General features: G+C 40.7%; 2 protein-coding genes across 2 annotated transcripts in view; one reads left to right on the top strand and one right to left on the bottom strand.

The window, feature by feature from the left end:
• Nucleotides 1-2,085: 2,085 nt before the first annotated feature.
• sim1a (SIM bHLH transcription factor 1a) overlaps nucleotides 2,086-22,055 on the bottom strand; it is a 60,663-nt gene continuing 40,693 nt past the window's right edge. Inside the window, exons 9-11 of the mRNA XM_051957277.1 lie at nucleotides 9,787-9,952; nucleotides 7,040-7,445; nucleotides 2,086-5,948 (exon numbers count right to left, since the gene is read on the bottom strand). Coding sequence (XP_051813237.1) covers nucleotides 5,245-5,948; nucleotides 7,040-7,445; nucleotides 9,787-9,952 — 1,276 coding nt within the window. The 3' untranslated portion in view covers nucleotides 2,086-5,244. The remainder of the gene's footprint in view (nucleotides 5,949-7,039; nucleotides 7,446-9,786; nucleotides 9,953-22,055) is intronic.
• LOC127536546 (uncharacterized) lies at nucleotides 11,715-15,832 on the top strand. The gene is made up of 3 exons (XM_051957268.1): nucleotides 11,715-13,323; nucleotides 13,921-14,055; nucleotides 14,682-15,832. The coding sequence occupies exons 1-3, from the start codon at nucleotides 12,578-12,580 to the stop codon at nucleotides 14,737-14,739; spliced, it is 939 nt and encodes a 312-aa protein (XP_051813228.1). The 5' UTR covers nucleotides 11,715-12,577; the 3' UTR covers nucleotides 14,740-15,832.

Below are 22,055 nucleotides of genomic sequence, written 5' to 3'. Positions count from 1 at the left end.
TCACAAGTATCAGCCTTCATATAGTCACTCATGATGACTGGAAATATTGCAATGGAAACCATACGAAATTTCCTATGTTCTATCAGTTCTCTGGATCATACTTGAGCATTTGCAAAATTGCAGTAGAAAATCCATCTGCTCATTTTATTGTGTTGCCAATCAAATACATTCCCTCCCCCACAGTTCTGTGTAACTCATTCAGATATGTCCAACACTGCATTCTGTATCATGGTTCTCACCAGATAATCTTGTACCCATGACAGTCATCAATGTATCTACCATTTTCTTTACTATTTCCTTCAAGTTACCAAAACTTGAGAAGAAAAAAGATATGTATAGGACAGTTTTGCATATTAGCCTGTGAATTTAAAATGGCATTTTTATGACGACAAACCTGTACTGTAAGTTTCATCTGCATCACTGCAAAGTGCCCTACACCCTAATCTGTCATGTCTCTTTCAAGGACTTGAAAACGAGACATCTTCACATTAACTTTATCTCCTATAGTGCAAAAAGGCTGTACAGCTCTGTACAACTAAAGGTAATACAACAATTGGCCAACATGAGTGGCAGAGACAGGAACAGACATTAAAGAAAAAAAAATACAGCCATTTTCTACCCAGCCTCGTCATACTGATCAATTTTGACTAAAATACTGTTACTTTTTCCATTTAGGTTTGACCTACACTTTACCGTTTAAAAAAATCAAACCTATTAAAGCTCAGCCTGTGATGAGACATTGGAAGAAAAGGATACACTGTACTGTTCAGTTTTGCTATACCATTTTCTGTGGGCAAATTGTCACATCTTCATGGGATTCTGAATCCCACAAATGGTAGCTTTGCATCACTGGCTCCTCATTCAAGCACCTACACCAAATGTTTGAACCTGCAGTTCCTCCTCGTACTGAGCAGGATTTCTATCGTAACAACACATCATCAGTAGGGTAAAACTAACCTCTCTTACAACGGTCTAAACACAGCACACATTCCCTATTAGTCGTAGAGAAATGCTGCTCTTTTAGTGCTGATGTCACATCCTAAAATGGTTTCCATTCACGTTTTATATACATTTTGCAGACTCTCCTACAAAGAATAACAGCATCAGTCATTCCAGCAAAAACCTCAAAATACATGTCTGTGTTCATATGGCACAACCTCTTGCTGCTTTAAGGAAAGAAGAAAGAGATGTAATGTTATAGAGGTAAATTCTGTTCAAGGGGGAGGTTGGGGTGAACAGTTTGATCAGCAGAACATCCATCCATCCACACATCCATCCGTCCGTCCGTCCATCTATCCATCCATCTATACACTGTTTTATCATTTGTAGGGTTGTGGGGGGCTGTAGCCTATCCCAGCTGATTCAGGGTGATTCAGGCTGGGGGACACTTTGGGCAGGTCGCAAGTACATCACAGGGCACCAACAAAACACTGAACTTTCAAATGGGAGACCGGTGATTGTTTCCTGTATCTAAGTTGTTTTTTTAAAAAACAAAAACAAAAATACATAACCAAAATCAATCAATCAAAACTAATCAAATCCTAAAATATTTAACAGTAATTTGAAAATTGTTCTCATCCTTCAGATTCTGACATGAGATCAGCAACATTTCTATGTGTTGCTGTAGAGGGCATGGAAGAATATTCTGCTATGTCAGTTGAGGAACATGCTGACAGTTTCATGTTTTTTTGTTTGCTTGTTTCTAATCATCCAGAACATGCGTCTTTCTCTTCTATTTCTAGCTGTGCATGCTTTGTGTGTGTATGTTATTGCTCACTACCTTGTCATGTCTCTGCTTCACTACAAGCCCCAAAACAAAATGAATATAACAGAAGTGAGCATTAATGCTTTTAGGCCAGTGTAGGTATTAGCACCTGAGACTGAGTCAATCTTTGATCCAAATTCTATTTTAACTAATTGTACTGGAGTATGGCCATGGTTTTATGTCTGTGTGTAAATATGACCGATACCAAAGTGGTTCCAACCAGGCTACAACAGCCAGTCATGGTGCAGTTTTGGTTCATGGCTGTTCGTTAACTGGACATCATGCTCTCGGTGGCCAAAGTTTTCTCCTTCGATGTGGGTCTGTTTGGGTCAACCACATTTTGGAACAGGTCTTACTTGTACAGTTTAGGTGAATTATGTCATATTAAAGCTCGTGTCCGGAGTTTGAATCGCAGCGTCTCCCAAAACTGTTGGTCCCACCCTCCCTCTGATTTCGCCCCTTTATTTGTGCACGCGCACAGTACCTGAGAGGAGTGCCCGGACTGCTGCAGCATCTTGCCTGTTTTGCTGTTTTCCCCTCTTCTACATTTAGTACATTTAGTAAATAATAAAGGAATTACATTAGAATTCTGTATTGAGTCTAACTTGTCCTAATACCAAAATAACATGAATCTGCTAGGACGAACGAGTAAAGTTTCAATGTGATTACACTCGTGTATCCCTCTCGATGACGTTGTTTATCAAACTTAGTGCATTTACGCGTGTGTATGTGTTACATTGTTTATTTATTTCTATCTAGAGTTCAGAATTGCATGACTCCTCTGACGAAGAGTATGTCCCTGACGCCCCAACATCTTCCTCCAGAGGTCAGGCATCTAAACGAAGCCGTCAGGCGGGCTATGGAGGCCGTGGTCGGGGAGTGACGCGAGCACCCCGAGCCAAAAAACATCCTGCAGTCTCTTGGCCTGACAAGCCGTGGGATTGGTAACTTTTCTGGAAGTTGCTGATCCCTGATGCTCTCTCCTCCACAAGCAAAACAAATGTGCGCGCGGTTGCGTAGTGCGTAGCTCGCCCACCTCTGCATGGGCTTCCTTGCTGTGCGCGTAAACGTTGATTGACAGCATGACAAAGCGGAAGCTCGAACTTGATTGGTTGGCAGCGACCGGCGCTTTTTGAAATAACATGGGGGTCTATGAGAGGAAGGCGGAGCTCATGAATAAATTTTCATATCGCGTCATACTAACATTATATTATAGTATTGAACTTGTCAAGTGGGGCCTAGTTATTTGAGATCCCAGGAGCAACCACTACCTAAATAAAAGCTTTAAGCAAACCAATGAAAAGTTAAAATGAGAAACATTATAAGTTAACCACATGATTATGCTTATGCTTGATGCAAGAATGATTTTAATAGGCTGATATATATTCTGAAATGATTATTGCTATAGAAGAGAATGATTTAAGATGATTTATTTTGTTTAAACTAAGTGGAATGATTTTGATTTAGAAATAGATTCAGTGCAGCTTAATGTGAATGATAACTAAAGTAATCCCTGTTTAAGCTCTGTGTGTGTAGGGCAAAAAGCAGAAGACACCATGACACTGCAGAAAGGAGGACATTGAGGAAGTTCTGTGGCCATATATGGTCTTGGCAACATGTCTCAAGCAATGTGTGTGTGTGTTAACAACGGAAGGTGGATGCTGTGTACTTGCTGTAAAACCATGACTTCTGTATTACTGATGTATGTGATAACAAGTTGATTGCATGAGTTAGACGGTGTCAGGGGCATACCTAGCCAGAGATGTGTGTATTAGAGGATGACACTATAAAAGAGAGAGTCAGAGACACTGAATTCGGAGTTCTCCCCTGGAGGGGAGAGATGCTGCTCACCGGAGCTGCAAGAGATGCTGCTGGCCGGAGCTGCCGGAGAGCATTGCCAAAGTTCTGAAGAATCTTCACCGGACCTTTTTGCCCTAGAGACGTGAAGACAACGCAGGACTTAGGCTGCAGAGTTCTTTGAGGACGTCGTTGGAAGCAAAGTTGTTCTAACTTTGTTCAAAAGAAGAAGACCACACTCTGCTGAAAGGAGAGTCCTGAGAGGTCTGCAGTTATCCAAAGAGATGAAGAGAAGACAGCACCCATGGCATCCAGAGAGGTACAGGAGGCAGCAGCAGAGGGCTGCTCCACTCCAGGGGCTGGAGGACCCAGTGACCCACCACAGCCTGATGAGACGGGGGCTTTCCACCACCACCACCCGACTGAGAAGACAGCTGAGACGCCTGCACTTGTGTTCCAGCTGCTGCTACAAAAGATAACTGCCAGACCAACGATTGGCTTTCGGGACCTCTCCACTCCCCCGGCCTATGAAGAACACCCTCTGCCCACAAAGAAGACTTCGTACCGAGTCTGCTGGTCTACGGAGGAGTTCAACTAGACGCAGGTCAAGACCGGGCGTGGCAGCTAAGGCCTGGCTGTCCGCTCTCTCTCCTAAATTTACTAATTAGAGAAGATTCTTAGGTGCGCTCAGCTTAGTTTAATTTAGTTAAGTTAGAAATAATCAGAAATAATTAAATTGTTTAATCATGAATTAATGCTGTGCCCCTGCTAATAATTGCTTAATAAAACACTATATTGCATTTAAAGAGAAGTCTAATGAAATTATTATGATTCACCTATTCTGCATAGTGGTAAAAAGTTATCAACAAGTGCCACAGTTTTAAGAGGAAAGCTGTCGTTAACAAACGTGGTCAATAAATCAATTCTACTACTTAGGTGGGCTGCTTAGTAAGAGAGTATTTATTGGAGTAAGAGGGGTAAGACGTTTGGAAGAAGACAGTTAGGACCTAGGCGAGTATTCCTCGACACCAGCTTAATCATTCTGCTGAAACCTGTTAGGTGGAATACTAATAGGCAGATAGAATCTAACCCTTTAAACGGAGAGCTGGTCCTGATTTAACCTGAGGCAAGGGTTAAAGAAGGCTATACTGACCGACAAACTAGACTAACACATTTAAGCTTTGTTAAACAATGATACATAAATTGAAAACAAACGGAAACTCCGGACACGAGCTTTAAGGTCTCATTTTTTAGGAAAAAAAAATCTATGCATGGGTTTGTTCTGAACATTTAAAATTTTTTGTACTCAATTTTTGGCCAAAAAAACAAATACACTCATCAAAGAAAGAGAACTGCAATTAAACATTATCTATCAGAATTGCCGGCACTGTTTTAATGTAACCTTGTTGTTCCCTCTTGAGAATATTCACATATTACCCATAAACACATGCACTGGTTAAGAAGTCTGCTAAAGAACATTCTTTAGCAGACTTCTTCAACATGAAAGTTTTAGCATCACTTGAAATTAAATATTGGAACTATTATGAAACAACTAATTAGATTTAGAGCAGAATTATCTGGTATGATGGAAAAGCCACTTAAGAGGATGCAGAATGAAAATGGCTTACTGCTGAAATGGGAGCTAACCAGCTCAGGCCATGTGACTGACATCCTACTCTGTGTTAGCTGCCATTCTTAATAATGACAGAGGTGCTTTTGTGTCCAGGTGTCTGCTCTGCCGGGATGTGAAGGTGATTGTAGTGGGTGGGGCCAGAGCTGGTAGACATGCAGTAGCTCCGAAGACTGTCTGGGTCATAGAGGTGTTCCAGAGCAAGGCCAGTCAGAGAATATGCTTTATGCTTGTCCAGGTATGGCCGCGGGTGGGTATTGGAGGGGTAGAGGGCTGGTGTAGGAGAAGCTGAACATGCACCTGGCAGGCCAAAAGGGTGGGGTAATTGCAAAGAAAGGGGGGCAAGGTCTGTTTGGAGGTAGTCTTTGGGTTTATGGATTCGCTCAGAACCTGGACTGCTGAGCCTGGATAGGGGTGTGGGGCTAGTAGCAGAACTAATCCCTTGATTCAAACCTCGACACACCACAGTCTGAAGAGGTTGGAGCCCTTGACTACACTCTGAAGTGAAACAGGGACCAGGACCCTTGGACAGTCCATTGGCTAGCCCCAGTGGGGCATCCTGGGGACCCTTGCGAAACTGCAGTCTACTTTCCTCTTCCTTGATCATCTGCTGTGTGGCTCGGATTAGTGTCTCAATCTTGCTAGGCTCCTGTGGGCTGCAGCAATAGTGGTCAGCTCGGTACCGATCCCCTGAGTCACTGGCTGAGCCTCCATCTGGAGAGCTGACCGCACTCTCTTCATCGCAGTGGCTTCGGGCTGCAGGAGGATAAAGTCAAAGCAGTCACTGCAGAGTAAACAACAACAAGAATTAATAATATTATTAGTAGCTGTACCAGCTCCTGTATTCTTCTCTTCAGGTCAGCATTTAACACAATCATTCCCCATAGTAGAGAAACTTGGATACTTGGGACTGAAAACCTCTCTCTGTAAGTGGGCACTCGATTTTCTAACAGGGAGGCCACAAAATGTGCGAGTCAGCAGCAACTCCTCCAAGACAATCACACTGAACACAGGGGCCTCTCAAGGGTGTGTGCTCAGCTCACTGCTCTTCACCCCCCCACCCCCGCCCCAGGTCTGTAACATACCCATTTACACAAGCACTCTGCCTCTGTTTATGCCTTTAAAGACTCATACATTCACTATCTGTTACATTATGTCATAATCTGCAATTGATCATTTCTTTAAATAATAAATATTTCATATTTTTTATTCTTTTAAAAATTAACTTTACATATATATTTTTGGTATTTTATTGTATTTCATTTTTATTTATCTTTTTTACATTTTTTATTACTGTCTTGTTGTTTTTAATGTTTATGTAAAGCACTTTGAATTACTTTGTGTTGAATTGTGCTATACAAATAAACTTGCCTTGCCTAAATGTATGGCACTAATACAAAAGTGTGAGAGAAACGTCTTTTTGAGTCCTCTGTCTGTCCTGGATGTATAGAGAAGCTGACAATAAAAATGTTCTATTCTATTCTATTCTATTCTATTCTATTCTATTCTATTCTATTCTATATAGGTTCCTCTGAACTCTTTTTTGGACAGAACGTTGTCCAACAAAAGAGTTCATTGATAACTTGGTTGATTCCATTAACTGAGTTAATGATTTATATGCTGTTGACACAACAACAGCATATAAAGCATTAAGTTAGTGTTTGCTTTATAGACTGAAATGGATTGAGACAGCACGACCTCTCAGCTGTAGTGGTACAGCAATTACCACCAATGAAGCTATTAAGGGCTGTGGATTTGATGTAGGTGTAAAATGTCTCTACAGAATACTGTAAGTTCAGTTTAAAACTATGCAGACGTCAGCTCATACATTGACTCTTATTGCTCACCATGGTAGCTGTGGATGGCTGTGATGTGTGGCATGCTGCTGTTATATGCTTCATAGTTCTCCAAGGAGCTCTTGCTCAGTGGTAGGATGGACCGGGCACTGCCCCACCATGCATCCATGCCAGGTGGAGGGGCTCCTAGAAAGTATCTCCCTGCCTCACATCGACCTCGCCCGCAACTCTGACCTTGACCATGAAAGTGTGTGTGGCCGTCGCTAGTGGTGTGATGCTGCTCTTCTGACAGGTTGTAGCAGAGTGTGCGAGGATCTGTGAACTGCCTGTAGAGACATGACGCATCCAGGCCTTCATTCTGCTCCAATAGCTGAGGGCAAGCAAAGTCAGTGAGGGGGCTACTGCCCCACAGACTCTCCTGATCAGACTCTGATCGTTCTGTCTGGAAGCTAGGATACTGTGGTGAGAAAGGGGGATGAAGGACAGAATAAGAAGTAATAACAAAACAGTTAAAGTAAAACATTAGGATAATGTGGGAACATTTGGGGTTACACCATAAAAAACTTTGAGTATCCCAATCTAATAATTGTTTGTCCATAGATGCATCCCTAGTCACTGTAGCTATCAATATCTTCAATCACACCCAAAACTACACAGATTTAGTTTCAGAAACTGAAAATGGAGAAAAGAAAGAGAGAGATAACAGATGCCATAAATGCCAGAGAGTTCATCAATATGAATATGAGATCCATTAACATAGTTGAACACTTTTCACACACTGTTTTTGAAGTACGGTGATCTGTAAGACCATATATATATATATATATATTTATATATATATATATATATATAAAGAGTTCATTTGCAAAAACAGGTCAATCTGTTTTATACATTTTCAGAAAATTCTTTTTGTTGTTTACTTAGTCAAATCCATTCAACTTCAGTTTGAGAAAATTTATCAAAATGGAGTTATCTGTTTTTGCAAATGAACTCTTCATATATATATATCTATATCTATCTATCTCTCTCTCTCTCTCTCTCTCTCTCTCTATATATATATATATATATATATATATATATGTGTGTATGTGTGTGTGTGTGTGTGTGTGTATAGGGATGTCCAATATTATTGGCCCAATATTGGCATAAAAATGCATTATTGGTCAATATTGCTATCGATTTTTTGGCCTATCAAAACCCAATAAAATAGTGCCTTTAAAAACATGCTTGTTTATAGCAAAACACGACTTGGCGTGCAACAGATCTTAGCCACTCATTACTCTGTGCAAAAAGTTGACTGAAGATAAAAAAAATGCACTGTAAAAATTGTCTGTGTCAAATCAGCATGCTGGTTCCATAAAAACACATGACATAGCACCAGCATTTAAGACAAATCTTCCTGAAAAGCTCAAAAAATGTGCTTTCATTGAATATGATGAAGCCACTAACCAGAGCTGGACAACAGTCTTCATGAGCTTGTTAGTTTTTTTTATGATGATGAGACCAGAGGAACTCAACATCTGGCAAACAGAACGTGAACATTGCCTGAACACTTATGGAAGAATTAAAAGATGTCAGAAAGAAAGAAGAAATAGATAGCTTACCAGTTCTTGTAGCACAGTAAATGTTTTTTAATTGAATTGTAGTTTTATTTAGAAAACTGTACATGCTTATTTTCTGTTTTCTTACTTGTTTCTGATTAAGTTACCAGTTCTTAGAGCACTTGTGTTATTATTTGAACTGAAATATAGTTTGCTGTTATGAACTGTATTTTTATTTTTTGCACTGTGGCTGTTCACATAGTTGTATTTCAGAATAAACAGTGCACATATTGTTTAAAGGTGAATCAAAGTCCTTTTTCCATGTCTTTTACTGATTAGTTGCTAAATAATATACTTGCACCATGTTGTAGTCAGATGAAATACCTACCATCACCTAGTATTACTATAATCAGCATTCTGAGTTTCTGAATGCAGATAGCTTCATTTCTTATTAGTTTGCTAGATTGTACCCTGACCCCCATCCAAAAGCAAAAAAGTTCAGATTTAGGATTATTTTTCACTTTAAGCCCTACAAGTGTGGCTGCAGTAACAAGCTTGCTGTGCCTGACGAACAATATGTCTGTGGATTGGAATTATTTCCAAGTCCACAAGTCTGGTTGATATCGAAATCAGAAATTAAGAATTGGACAATATCGTTTTTTGGCAAAATCAGACATCCCTAACATACATGCTTAAGCTTAATTGTATTCCCAGGGTATTTAATAGGCCATTTCATGTCATAAGGAGCACTGCACATGCAAAGGCCTAGAGTGGTTTCCAGCTTACATTCAAGCAACAGCTCAGAAATTGTCAGCTCTCCCATAATGCCGAAAACCAAAGAATTTTGTGAAGCCACAAAGGCAGCCATCTTGGCACTGCTGGAAATTGGCATGAGTGAGAGACAGGTAGTGAAAAAAATGAAGACCTAAAAGACACCAAGAAAAAACAAGGCAAACATAGTTCTACCAAGTTGTTAGCTGGTTTGGGCTTGTGAAAATCACAAGTGTCTCCAGGCTATATAAAGTAAAAACTTCTAAGAGACACGTTAATCAGGTGTTCAAAACTCTCTGAACTGATTTCTTTCAAAGAGGGAATAGTTATACTCTGTGTACTTCCTTTAAAATCAGCCTGAATGAGCACTACAATATTTAGTTTTGAACTTTCTACCAAGAAGCACAATCTAAACACAAATTTAAAATCACAATTTGTGCGATATGTAATGCTTAATTACAGTCCAGTATCACATGAAAATCTCACCTGTGTATAAGGTGAGAGTCTAGCTTTTGTCTTGAGCCGGGATACTCTGCTCTTAGGAGTTCTGCAGTTCTCTGGGAGGCTGCTGGCGGAGCTGCTGCTGTAGCAGAAAGAGGTCTTGGATGTGGCCTGTTCCAGAGAAAGCTGGAGGCCTTTATATTCTGTCTCCCTACAGACACAAGCAGAAATCCAAGTGGCACATTTACAGCAATGTTATTGATATTTCACATTTACATGATAGATTTCATATGGTCTATGACTGCACAAGGAAGTATCCCAGTCTCATGGAAAGGTTGTTTATTAAAGAACGCAAACACCTCATGTGTACCTGCATGTTTGTTTTTTCTCTTGGTACAAAAACCCATGAACATCTCTTTTTTAATTAGAACCTCATCATGGTGCTGAGCATGTGGAGTGATGTATTTTTCTGTGTATGCCAGGGGCGGCTGGTCAATAGAGGGCGCTAGGGCGCCGCCCCCTTTGTCTCACATCATGTAGAGTCACAGCCCTTCCTTTAATAAAACGTTTTTAAAATTACATTTACATGTATATCCTATGTTTTTAACAAGCAAAATGGATAATAGAGCCTGTAGAGAGTTTCTAAAATGTATAATTTGTAATAAAAACCCAGATTAGAAACGTCCGACGTTGTCTACAATTACTAATAGTGGACATATATGGCCGGGGCGCACTCATCTTTCCCCATTGATTCTCATTATAACTTTGACATGCGCAGTTTGTTCTTCTTCAATACAAGAGATAGGAGACAGCAGGGCGCGCATAGACATATATACGCAGACGCCTCATTGACTGCGGCTGCCCACTCGAGCAATGTGCCTGCAGCGCCGCCATCTTGGACCGGGGCCACCCGAGGCAGCGGTACATACACATCTATGGAGGAGAGAGGTACTGCTGAATCTAAAAGTGGAATTATTCGCCAAATTTTGAACCGATTGCCAAACTGTTTGATTTTTAGAAACGTCACACGTGTAGCTACTATACAAGGTGCTTGGATATTTTTTACAATGCAGGTTTTGCCATACTGCTATTATTACTACTGTTAATAATTATTATTATTACTACTCTTAATATTATATCAATTATTACTATTATTACTGCTATTATTACTATTATTTTTATCATTATTATTACTGTTATTATTACTATTATATCACGTGTATAAATCACGTTCTTTGGTAAAGCTTAAACGTGAGGAAAAAGTAGCTAGAGATAAAGAATTGTCTACAACAAAAATAGTTCCATCATAAATCAGGGCTATTAGATCAATCAGATGCTGTATTCTAACCCACCAAATACTGCAGTAAGTTGCTAGGAACGCTAGATTCATAACATCGAATTTCAAACAAAAAATTGTCTCACATTAGTTATTTCACCGGTAAGCAGCTGTGTAATACACAGGATGATGCAGAGAGCTGGTTAGATCATGGGTAGTAGAAGCCAGACACGGAACTGAGGGGTTCTATCCGTCTTCTCGGCGTTTATTTCACTCTAGCTATGACAACCTGCTAACAATATATTATTCCTTACATACATCTTACATGTGAAAAGTAATCCCACATGCTCTTGTTCCCTTACAGCGCTCATTAGAGCATCCATAGGCTGAACAGAAGTCCGGCATCTAAGTGTTGAGTGGCAAAACCAGCATTGTAAAAAAATATCCGAGCACTTTGTATAGTAGCTACACGTGTGACGTTTCTAAAAATCAAACAGTTTGGCAATCGGTTCAAAATTCGGCGAATAATTCCACTTTTAGATTCAGCAGTACCTCTCTCCTCCATAGACTTCTATGCACCGCTGCCTCGGCTGGCCCCGGTCCAAGATGGCGGCGCTGTAAGCACGTCTCTCGACAGCCTATGAGGCGTCTACCTATATATGTCTATGAGGGCGCGGCCCTGCGGTCTCCCTCTGATCGTTTTACACACCACCGGCCATGCGGTGGCAGCAGAGAGCGAGCGGTTTGTTCATCCGCTTGCCTTTAATTAAACTGTCAAGCGAGTGACGTTCAGGGCTGAGTGTGGGAGTAATTAGCAAGCAAGATTATCAACGAGTCCTAGAGCGAGCCAAAAAAAGGAGAAAATGGAGAGAGAAAATTCAGTGAAGTCACTGAAAACAACGCCGTTCGAGAGGAGAACACTGCAGGAGAAACTGAGAGTGAAGGAGCTCGGACCTGACCGGCCGGACGTCTTAATTAGACAACAGTCGGTGGACAGAGGGAGGAGATATACGCGGTCTTTTTCTTTATTTTGCTTCCCTTGCCTGCTTTTTCAAACCAAGGGAACTGATCAAGCCTGGATTCAGACAGGTATGGCGGATTTAAAGCATTTTTCCGAGAAAGTAAGAAGGCATGAGCAAGCTAGGAGCCACATGGAAAATGCTATGCGTATGGGCATGTTTGGGAGAGCTAACATAGCAGCTCAGCTTGATGATGGCTACAGGATAGGCATCCGTAAACATAACGAGGAGGTCGACAAAAATAGGCATGTGCTGTCTAAATTAATAGACTGCATTAAGTTCTGTGGTGCCTTTGAGCTCGCCCTGAGAGGCCATGATGAGAGTGAAAGCTCCGAAAATCCAGGTGTTTTCAGAGGGCTGGTGGATTTTGTAGCATCACTAGATGCAGCTGTCCATGAGCACCTTCAGACTGCCACTGTGTTTAAAGGGACATCCAAAACAGTGCAGAATGAACTCCTTGACTGCATGCTGGCAGTTTTGAGAGTCTATTATTGAGGAAGTTCAGTGTGCAGACTTCATATCCATCCAGGCTGATGAAACAATGGACATCTCCACCCAGTGTCAGCTTGTTCTTGTGATCCGCTACATCGACAAAATGAATGAAGTGCAGGAGAGATTTTTTGAGTTTATACCTCTGCAATCTGCCACAGCTGAGTCCATTGCCACAGCACTTTTGGAGAGGCTGAGCCTCATTCTCCCTGATGACCAGAAGAGCAAGCTCATCTCCCAGGCCAATGATGGTGCGAGTGTCATGAGAGGAGCCACAGGTGGTGTACAGAAGAAAGTGAGCGATGGGTATGCGAATGCACACTATGTCCACTGCTATGCTCACCAGCTCAACATTATCATGCAGCAGGTGACATCCCGTATCCCAAAAGTTGGTCCGTTCTTCTCTGACCTAGCTGGATTCTCAGGATTTTTTTCAAGATCCCCCAAGAGAACCAGTGTGCTTGACAGAGTGGTGGCACACAGGCTTCCAAGAGCAAGCACAGTAAGGTGGAACTTCCACAGCCGTGCTGTCAACACTGTGTTTGAGCACAAAGACGACCTCCTTCAGTGCTTCGAAACCATCAGGGACTCAGGTGACTTTGATCCTACCACTGTCCATGAAGCTGGAGGTTTTGTGAGACTCCTGGAGGATGCTACCTTCTGCTTCTTCCTGGAGCTTTTCCACCACATCATGCCTCATGTGGACATGCTCTACAGCCAACTCCAGAAGAGGTCCATCGATTCGGTCTTTGTCCACAGAGTGATGCAGCAGTTCACCGACAACGTCCAGATGATCAGGTAAATACATTGTATGTAACCATATTAAACCCTTATGCATCCTCTCACAAAAAGTGTCATACGCAGTACTACGGGACAAAAATGTCCAAGTCAAAAACTGTAATAAAATTATTATATAATAATATCATTTTCCTCTTACATCGTTAGATTTTTAAACCATCAGTCCAGATAATACAAGTTTTGATTGAACTGATCATTTTCAGAGTATTAACATTTTCTTTATTACCTTTAATTCCCAGTTCATTTACATTGTATCACTATTGTTTATTGTGAAAAAATAAAATAAAATGAGTTTTACCCAAACACTTAATGCTGAAGGAAATATTTAAAACTAATGCAGTCTTGGATGTATTAGTGATGAGTAACAATGATTGATTTTGACAATGATTTTGTTTCCATCATTATTTATTTGTGGATAATTTGTGTGAAATGAAAAACTCACACTCAGTCATGTGGGCATCACATAACTGTAATAAAAAACAACTTCTGATTAATGTTAACCATAATAAGTCATTATTTATGATACTTAATGTGCTTAATTTCTTTCTGTTTCGTGGCAACTAAAGTTTAATTTTTTTCTCTTCTGGGGCTGGTCAGAGACTCCCTCCCTACTGTCAGTGAAGAACATCACAGCTGTGTGCCTCAGCAGCAGCTGGCCAAGAAGCGCCACACACTGGGACCAGATGAACTACAGAGGATAGCTACAGAGATGAGATCAAAGCTGAGGCTCTGGTAACTTGGTATCCTACGATACGTATGTCTGTGACTGTTGTCCTTCCTGTTGTTATTCCTTTCTATATATTGACAGTGTACGTCGTCTCTCCCTGAAGTTGATGAGTGGTGACCTGAACAATCAAAACTTTTCTCACCACTCATCAGGACACACAGCTTCATAATTAAATCTTAATATCGACTGGCAGCGGTTCCTCCTGGCCTTAGCAATCTGAACAACATGGCTCCATGTAGTGCTGATAAACCTGCTGGACAAACTGCCACATGTAAGATAGCAGAGCGTTTATGAAACACAGAATTCAACTGCACAACAGCTGCTAGTGCATACACATATGTCAGCAACAATAATTGATTATCTGTGTTGAATTAACACTGGTATTCAAGGCTGAAGAGGGACATGAGGGTGTCCACAACCATATTCCCAAACCTCCAATTTTTCCAATAGAGTATATGTTATTCTGTTGTAGATAAACATTTTCCAAATAAGATTCAATAATATGGACATGACCTGAGTGTGTTGTATGGTCTTTTACAGTGTTATAATCATAGTAAGCTGTTATGTGAACAATTGGACAAGACACTTTTATGTAGGTTCTGTGTGATATCATGTGTGTCTTTCTTTATAGGTTTGTGACACAATCCTGGGCCATGCAAAAGAGAGGTTTGCCTTCACCAAACACCTAATCAGTGCTACACTGCTTCAAGGAGACAGATTCCAGGAGTACGACAGCCAGTTCCCTGAAGCAGCACTCAACACCACCATGGAGGCCTATCCAATGCTGAACAAGGGCAAGCTGAAAACTGAACTGTCACTCATCTTCAGCAACACAGAGTTCAGGAGTTGCAATGGTGCTGTGGCTCTGTACCAGCGCTTCATGAGCAACAATCTTCAGGACACCTTCTCAGAGACTGTGTCTCTCCTGAAGATCCTCATCACGACTCTAATGATGACAGCTGAATCTGAGAGGTGCTTCTCAACACTAAAAAGAATCAAGACCTTCCTCAGGAGCACGATGTCGCAGGATCATCTTAATGCACTGACCATGCTCTCTATGGAAAAGAAACTTGTCAGGGAGACCCCAGATTTTAACCATAGAGTCATTGAGAAATTTGCATGTCTCAAAGACAGAAGAGCAAAACTTGCATACAAAAAATAACACAGATGTAGAGGTGCTGGCTTTAATCTCTAAAATGTGAGGATTTACTTTTTTTGTCATTTAATAATGTAAATAGAAATGTTAGTTGACACAAGTGGCACTTTAGACTGAAAGCCTGTTGATTTTCATATGGTCTGAAATCTGAGGAATTACTGTTTTTCTTTATTTTCATTGTAAATATATAATGTTAGTTGACAGAAGCACTTTGGGCTCAAAGCCTAAGATGAGATAGGTTTTATTTGTCACATGCACAGTTATACATAGTATAATGCCTAATGGTTTCAGTATTTTTTTTTCAGGCAAAGTGACAAATTTTTATTGCTTTGATCTTAAATATGCAGATTTGCTGTTTTCTCATTGTCATGTAAGGTTGTTAATATAAAAGTTAGCTCACAGAAGCACTGTCTGCTTTAAGCCTTATAGTTAGATTTTTTTTTTAACAAAATGTCCAATGTTTGTTGGTTTCACAGGTATGGATTTGTTTTTGTTTATTTGAGTATGTAAATATAAATATGTTGTTCCAAAGATGTGGCTGGACAGAAGAAGCACTTGGCACTGTTTGAAGCTGGAAAAATGAATTGTTTCTTTTTTTTATTTTTGAAGTAAAAAATAGATTTGGATATTTATGCATTCTTAATTATAGAAAAGGAGATTTTAAGGGTTTGGGTGTACCAATTACACCTTATCTGGAGCAAATCATTTCAAACACTGGGGAGATAAATTCAAATTCACTAGCTGGTAACATTTATGTGCATTTTATTGTCTATTTGACTCAGCAGTCGTGTTTAGGTGTACTCTCGTAGTGGTGCATAGTAATAGCACGTCAAATGGCTGTGAACATAATTTACATCAATTCTTGTATTTCGGTGTTGCCGACTCTGCTATTTGGTTTGGTAAATTAAATGCGTCCCCCCCAAGAGAAAAATTCACCAGCCGCCACTGGTATGCGGATGTAATTGTGACAGCTGGGAGAGGCTGGGAAGCGCTAAGAGGGCTGGAACGGCTGTTGGGATGCTTGTTTTACCAGAAGGATTGAAGCAAGGCCTTCAACAAACACTCTACAGAGGCAAAGCTGTCAAATCAAACACACGAGGAGATTAAAGGCTATGTCTGGCTAAATCAGGCCCGCTCAAGAAGCTTGGACATCTCACTACTGGGAAATGGGAATTGATTTCTGGGTAGCGTATTCTCGCTATGGATGATGAATCAAGTTTGAGACAGCAGGAAACTTGGACAGGGATGCCTTGAGACAAATAGTGAGCCATCCGCCATGTATCCCCTCTGTCTCAATCTGTCTCCACACAAACAAACTCATACACACAGGCAAATACATTTCATAGAACTTGCAAGGGAGACTGACAATATATTATATTTACTGAGTAATGCTACTCCAACCATGATGCCCAAAATTATCTTTAGCCTTTGTTAGCCGTGTTAGGGGTTTATCTTCTGCTGTTTTTAGTGCCAACAGTCAACACACACATTAACAAACAAATAACAGTGAGCACATACACCCATCCCTCCCCCCAGCCCAAAAGAATAATAAAATGCAAAAAAAAAAGTAATAAAAAAAGCATAAATCTATATACATGTACACACGTGCATTTATAAATACATATATATATATATATATATATATATATATATATATATATACACTGCTCAAAAAAATTAAAGGAACACTTTTTAATCTAAGTATTGCATCAAATCAGTTAAATGTGGGATACTGATCTGGTCAAGTAAGTAACTGAGGGGCTTTTTAGTCAGTTTCAGCTGCTTTGGTGTTCATGAAATTAACAACAGGTGCACTAGAGGGGTAACAATGAGACAACCCCCAAAACAGGAATGAATTTACAGGTGAAGGCCACTGATGTTTTTTTTTCCTTCCTAATCTTTTCTGACTGTTTTTCACTAGTTTTGCATTTGGCTAGGTACACACGTGGACAAAATTGTTGGTACCCCTCAGTTAAAGAAGGAAAAACCCACAATTCTCACTGAAATCACTTGAAACTCACAAAAGTAACAATAAATAAAAATTTATTGAAAATTAAATAATCAAAAACAGCCATTACTTTTGAATTGTTGATTAACATAATTATTTAAAAAAACAAACTCATGAAACAGGCCTGGACAAAAATGATGGTACCTCTATAAAAGATTGAAAACTATTTGACCAGAGTGACATGATTAACTCAGGTGTGTCATTTAATTGACATCACAGGTGTTTCCAAACTCATAATCAGTCAGTCTGCCTATTTAAAGGGAGACAAGTAGTCACCCTGCTGTTTGGTGAAAAGGTGTGTACCACACTGAACATGGACAACAGAAAGCGAAGGAGAGAATTGTCCCAGGACATCCGAAAAAAAATTATAGACAAACATCTTAAAGGTAAAGGCTATAAGACCATCTCTAAACAGCTTGAAGTTCCTGTGACAACAGTGGCTCATATTATTCAGAAGTTCAAGACCCACGGGACAGTAGCCAACCTCCCTGGACATGGCCGCAAGAGGAAAATTGATGACAAATTGAAGAGACGGATCGTTCAAATTGTATCCAAAGAGCCCAGAGCAACCTCCAAAGAAATGAAAGGTGAACTCCAAGGCCAAGGTACATCAGTGTCAGATCGCACCATTCGTCGTTGTTTGAGCCAAAGTGGACTTCGTGGGAGACGACCAAGGAGGACACCACTGCTGAAAAAAACTCATAAAAAAGCGAGACTGGAATTTGCAAAAATGCATGTTGACAAGCCACAAAGCTTCTGGGAGAATGTCCTTTGGACAGATGAGACCAAACTGGAGCTTTTTGGTAAGGCACATCAACTCTATGTTCATAGACTCAAAAACCAAGCATACGAAGAAAAGAACACTGTCCCTACGGTGAAACATGGAGGAGGCTCAGTAATGTTTTGGGGCTGCTTTGCTGCATCTGGCACAGGGTGTCTTGAAAGTGTGCAAGGTACGATGAAATCTGAAGACTATCAAGGCATTCTGGAGAGAAATGTGCTGCCTAGTGTCAGAAAGCTTGGTCTCAGTCGCAGGTCATGGGTCTTCCAACAGGACAACGATCCAAAACACACAGCCAAAAACACCCAAGAATGGCTGAGAGAAAAGCGTTGGACTATTCTAAAGTGGCCTTCTATGAGCCCAGATCTGAATCCCATTGAACATATGTGGAAGGAGCTGAAACATGCCATTTGGAGAAGACACCCATCAAACCTGAGACAACTGGAGCTGTTTGCTCATGAGGAGTGGGCCAAAATACCTGTTGACAGCTGCAGAACGCTCATTGACAAATACAGAAATCGTTTAATTGCAGTGATTGCCTCAAAAGGTTGTGCAACAAAATATTAAGTTATGGGTACCATCATTTTTGTCCAGCCCTATTTCATTAGTTTGTTTTTTTTAAAATAATTATGTTAATCAACAATTCAAAAGTGATGGCTGATTTTGATTATTTAATTTTCAATAAATTTTTATGTATTGTTACTTTTGTGAGTTTCAAGTGATTTCAGTGAGAATTGTGGGTTTTTCCTTCTTTAACTGAGGGGTACCAACAATTTTGTCCACGTGTGTAAGTGTCACTTCTGATAGCATGAGGCGATACCTGGACCCTACAGAGGTTCCACAGACAGTCCAACTCCTCCAGGATGGCACATCAATGCATGCTAGGGTGACCATATTCTGTTTCTCTGAAAAGAGGACACACTTCCAGCTCGCGCCGAAAAATTTTCAGTCCCCCCCACATTTTTAGGGGTTTTCCGTGGGTCAGGGGGCTTTCTGTGCTTCAAACTCAGTTAAACAAATATTCTGAATTCCCCAGAAAATAACACTTTACCTGGATATACAGAAAAATAGCCCAAAACACTCACAAACAGTTGCTTTATAAATAATATATTTATTAAATTAAAGCAATTCTCCTAAACAATATAATCAGTCACATACAAATATGGCATGCTCTAGTCATTAATAGTTATTGACTCAAGTTGTGTAGGAACACATGTATTCAGATGTTTAACAAAATAAGAAATAATCATCTCTCTTAAGTCTGACACACCGGAAAAGTGAGGTAGAGCCATTCTTCAAAATAACCTCCCAATTATCAATTATGTAAAGATAGAAATAATGCCTCAAAATATTAAACAAAAAGAAAAAAGAGAGGTAGTCTATTTTTCAATGTTCAGTTAGGCCATTCTTCAAAATAATGTGTCTAATGGCAAATTAAAAAAAATATATAGAAATAATGCCTCAATTCAACAGTTTTTCCTTCTTTTTCCTTTTCTTATTAGCTATAAGTCCCAGCTTTGCAGACTGTACATTCTGCCTCCCATTTGACATGACCCGGACGAAAACAGGGGTACTTTTTTCGCATTTCATCAGTGAAATGACATTTGCGTTTTGGCATTTTCTTTCGGTTTGAGTGCTCTCTCGCAGTGTGCCTACCTGCCTGTCAGCCTGCGAGGAAGCGAATCTCCAGCACCGTGGTGCGCGCCGGCGCTTCAGAGAAGCGGCGCTGGCGCTCCGCAGCGTGTGCAGTGGAAATTGTCTGATAGAAGAGAATGGGTTCTAAGTGCTGCGCAGTACGATTAAAGAGCGCGGCGCTGTGCGGCGCGGCGGTTTCGCGTTATGTGGAATTTAGGGGATCAAAAACCCGGACATTTGAAGGACTTTATAAACTCCGGCCGGACAGGCCGGACAGCCTCTCAAAAGAGGACATGTCCGGACTTACCCCCGACAGCGTCCGGTGAGCAGAGATCCGGTCCGGTTTTGGTCCAGACGAAAGTAGTCCGGCCAGTTTGCTGGGGTCACAAAAATAAAGCGTTTTCTTCTCAAACCAATATGTGTTCGAAAGAGTGATATATTTGCATTACAAAACCGTTGTCCACGAAAAAGTCAGACCTCGTAAACGCTTGGCACTATTTTCTCTCCCTTCATATCACTCCGCGCTGCCTCCAGCTGGCAGCCGCGCAGGTTTCACTTTGTTTACTGCTTGTAAAGTTAACAACAACATGTCTGACTACGACAGCGACAATGAATATATTGACTTCAGCATTCAGCCAAGGGGATATCTTTATGAACCCGAATATACTGAAGCCGAAATTCACCAGATGGAGTTAGAACGGGCAGAGAGAGAGAGAGAGGGTGGACAGAGAAGTGGATCATTTGTACAGTATAAAGTTATAAAATTCAACCAAAAAAAACTGAGGAGGCAACACTTACTCTGAAGACAACTGACCGTCGGGTCCAGCTGGCCTGAGACGCTTCTTCCAGTTTATTTTAGGAATGTGGAAAAAGGTCTGCAACACACCCTCATTCAGGAGTGCAGGGAAGTCATTATGATGTGTGATGCTGACAGAAGCTGGTAAGCTGGCCTCCTCATCAATTTAAAGGTCTTGCATCTGTGGCATGATGAGATCCTATTCGTGGCAGCAATAGGACTCCACCTCTGTCGGCATTATTTCGCACTTGAAACAAGTACACCACCATTTATCAGTCACTCGGTGTCTCACGGCTCCAGCTGTGGCTCTTCAACTTCAACTTGTTCCACTTCTCTGTCCACCCTCTCTCTCTCTCTCTGCCCGTTCTAACTCCATCTAGTGAATTTCGGCTTCAGTATATTCGGGTTCATAAAGATATCCCCTTGGCTGAATGCTGAAGTCAATATATTCATCGTCGCTGTCGTAGTCAGACATGTTGTTGTTAACTTTACAAGCAGTAAACAAAGTGAAACCTGCGCGGCTGCCAGCTGGAGGCAGCGCGGAGTGATATGAAGGGAGGGAAAATAGTGCCAAGCGTTTACGAGGTCTGACTTTTTCGTGGACAACGGTTTTGTAATGCCAATATATCACTCTTTCGAACACATATTGGTTTGAGAAGAAAACGCTTTATTTTCGTGACCCCAGCAAACTGGCCGGACTACTTTCGTCTGGACCAAAACCGGACCGGATCTCTGCTCACCGGACGCTGTCGGGGGTAAGTCTGTGTGAATGCACAACACTGCTGACGGGGATGCCATACAGATTCATGTCAAAAATCCCGAACTATCCCTTTAAGTGAATATATGTTTAACAGTGTCACATGAAATGACAAAATATTGCCTATTAAAAGATGATAGCTGTTTGGATCAGAGATGGTTGAATGGTGTACAAATGGGATATTTTGACGAATTAATATGGCTATGCCTTTCACCTTCGAGAAAAATGTTGATTGATAAATCTGGGACGTCCAGCTGCATTTTAACCTCCATTGTTTCGTGTGTTTAATATGAGTTTCTTGCATGAAGATAATATCTCCTTGTAAAGATTTTAAATGAGAGAAATCCTTGCCTCTCTTTAAAATTGTCCTTAAGCCCCTAACATTCCAACTAAGTAAACTTAAGCAGCCACCATGTGGTGAGATTAATGAACTATTAGCAGCCATGACAAATGTCAACTCAACTGAACTTTATTTATAAAGCACTTTTAAAACACCAGCCACTAAGACAAAGTGCTGTCTAATAAACAATAAGATTAAAACATTAAAAACAATAAATAAAAACATACACATATTAAAACAGCAGCACAATAAAACAATAGCAGAGTCTCATGCTGTGTTAAAAGCCAGTGAATAAAAATAGGTATTAAGTTTTGTTTTAAAAACCAAAAGTGAGGGAGCCTCTCTGATGTGCAAAGGGAGATTATTCCATAATCTGGGAGCAGCAACAGAGAAGGCTCTATCTCCTCTGAGCTTCCGCCTAGACCTTGGAACCTCTAGAAGCAAGTGATCAGCTGATCTGTGGGTTCGTGAGGGGGCATGAGCATGGAGCAGCTCAGAGAGGTAGGGAGGGGCCAGACCATTTAAAGCGTTA

Source organism: Acanthochromis polyacanthus, chromosome 12, assembly GCF_021347895.1.
Source record: "Acanthochromis polyacanthus isolate Apoly-LR-REF ecotype Palm Island chromosome 12, KAUST_Apoly_ChrSc, whole genome shotgun sequence".
NCBI lineage: Eukaryota > Metazoa > Chordata > Actinopteri > Pomacentridae > Acanthochromis > Acanthochromis polyacanthus.
The sequence above is the reverse complement of the archived record's forward strand: the minus strand, read 5'-3'. Positions and strand labels throughout refer to the sequence as shown.

What these genes read in the sequence shown, in the direction of transcription:
- LOC127536546 (XM_051957268.1), top strand. Translation starts at nt 12,578, where the DNA reads ATGGACATCTCCACCCAGTGTCAGCTTGTTCTTGTGATCCGCTACATC. An exon ending in GACAACGTCCAGATGATCAG is followed by an intron (nt 13,324 to 13,920) that starts GTAAATACATTG and finishes GGGGCTGGTCAG; the next exon opens with AGACTCCCTCCCTACTGTCA. An exon ending in AGATCAAAGCTGAGGCTCTG is followed by an intron (nt 14,056 to 14,681) that starts GTAACTTGGTAT and finishes CTTTCTTTATAG; the next exon opens with GTTTGTGACACAATCCTGGG.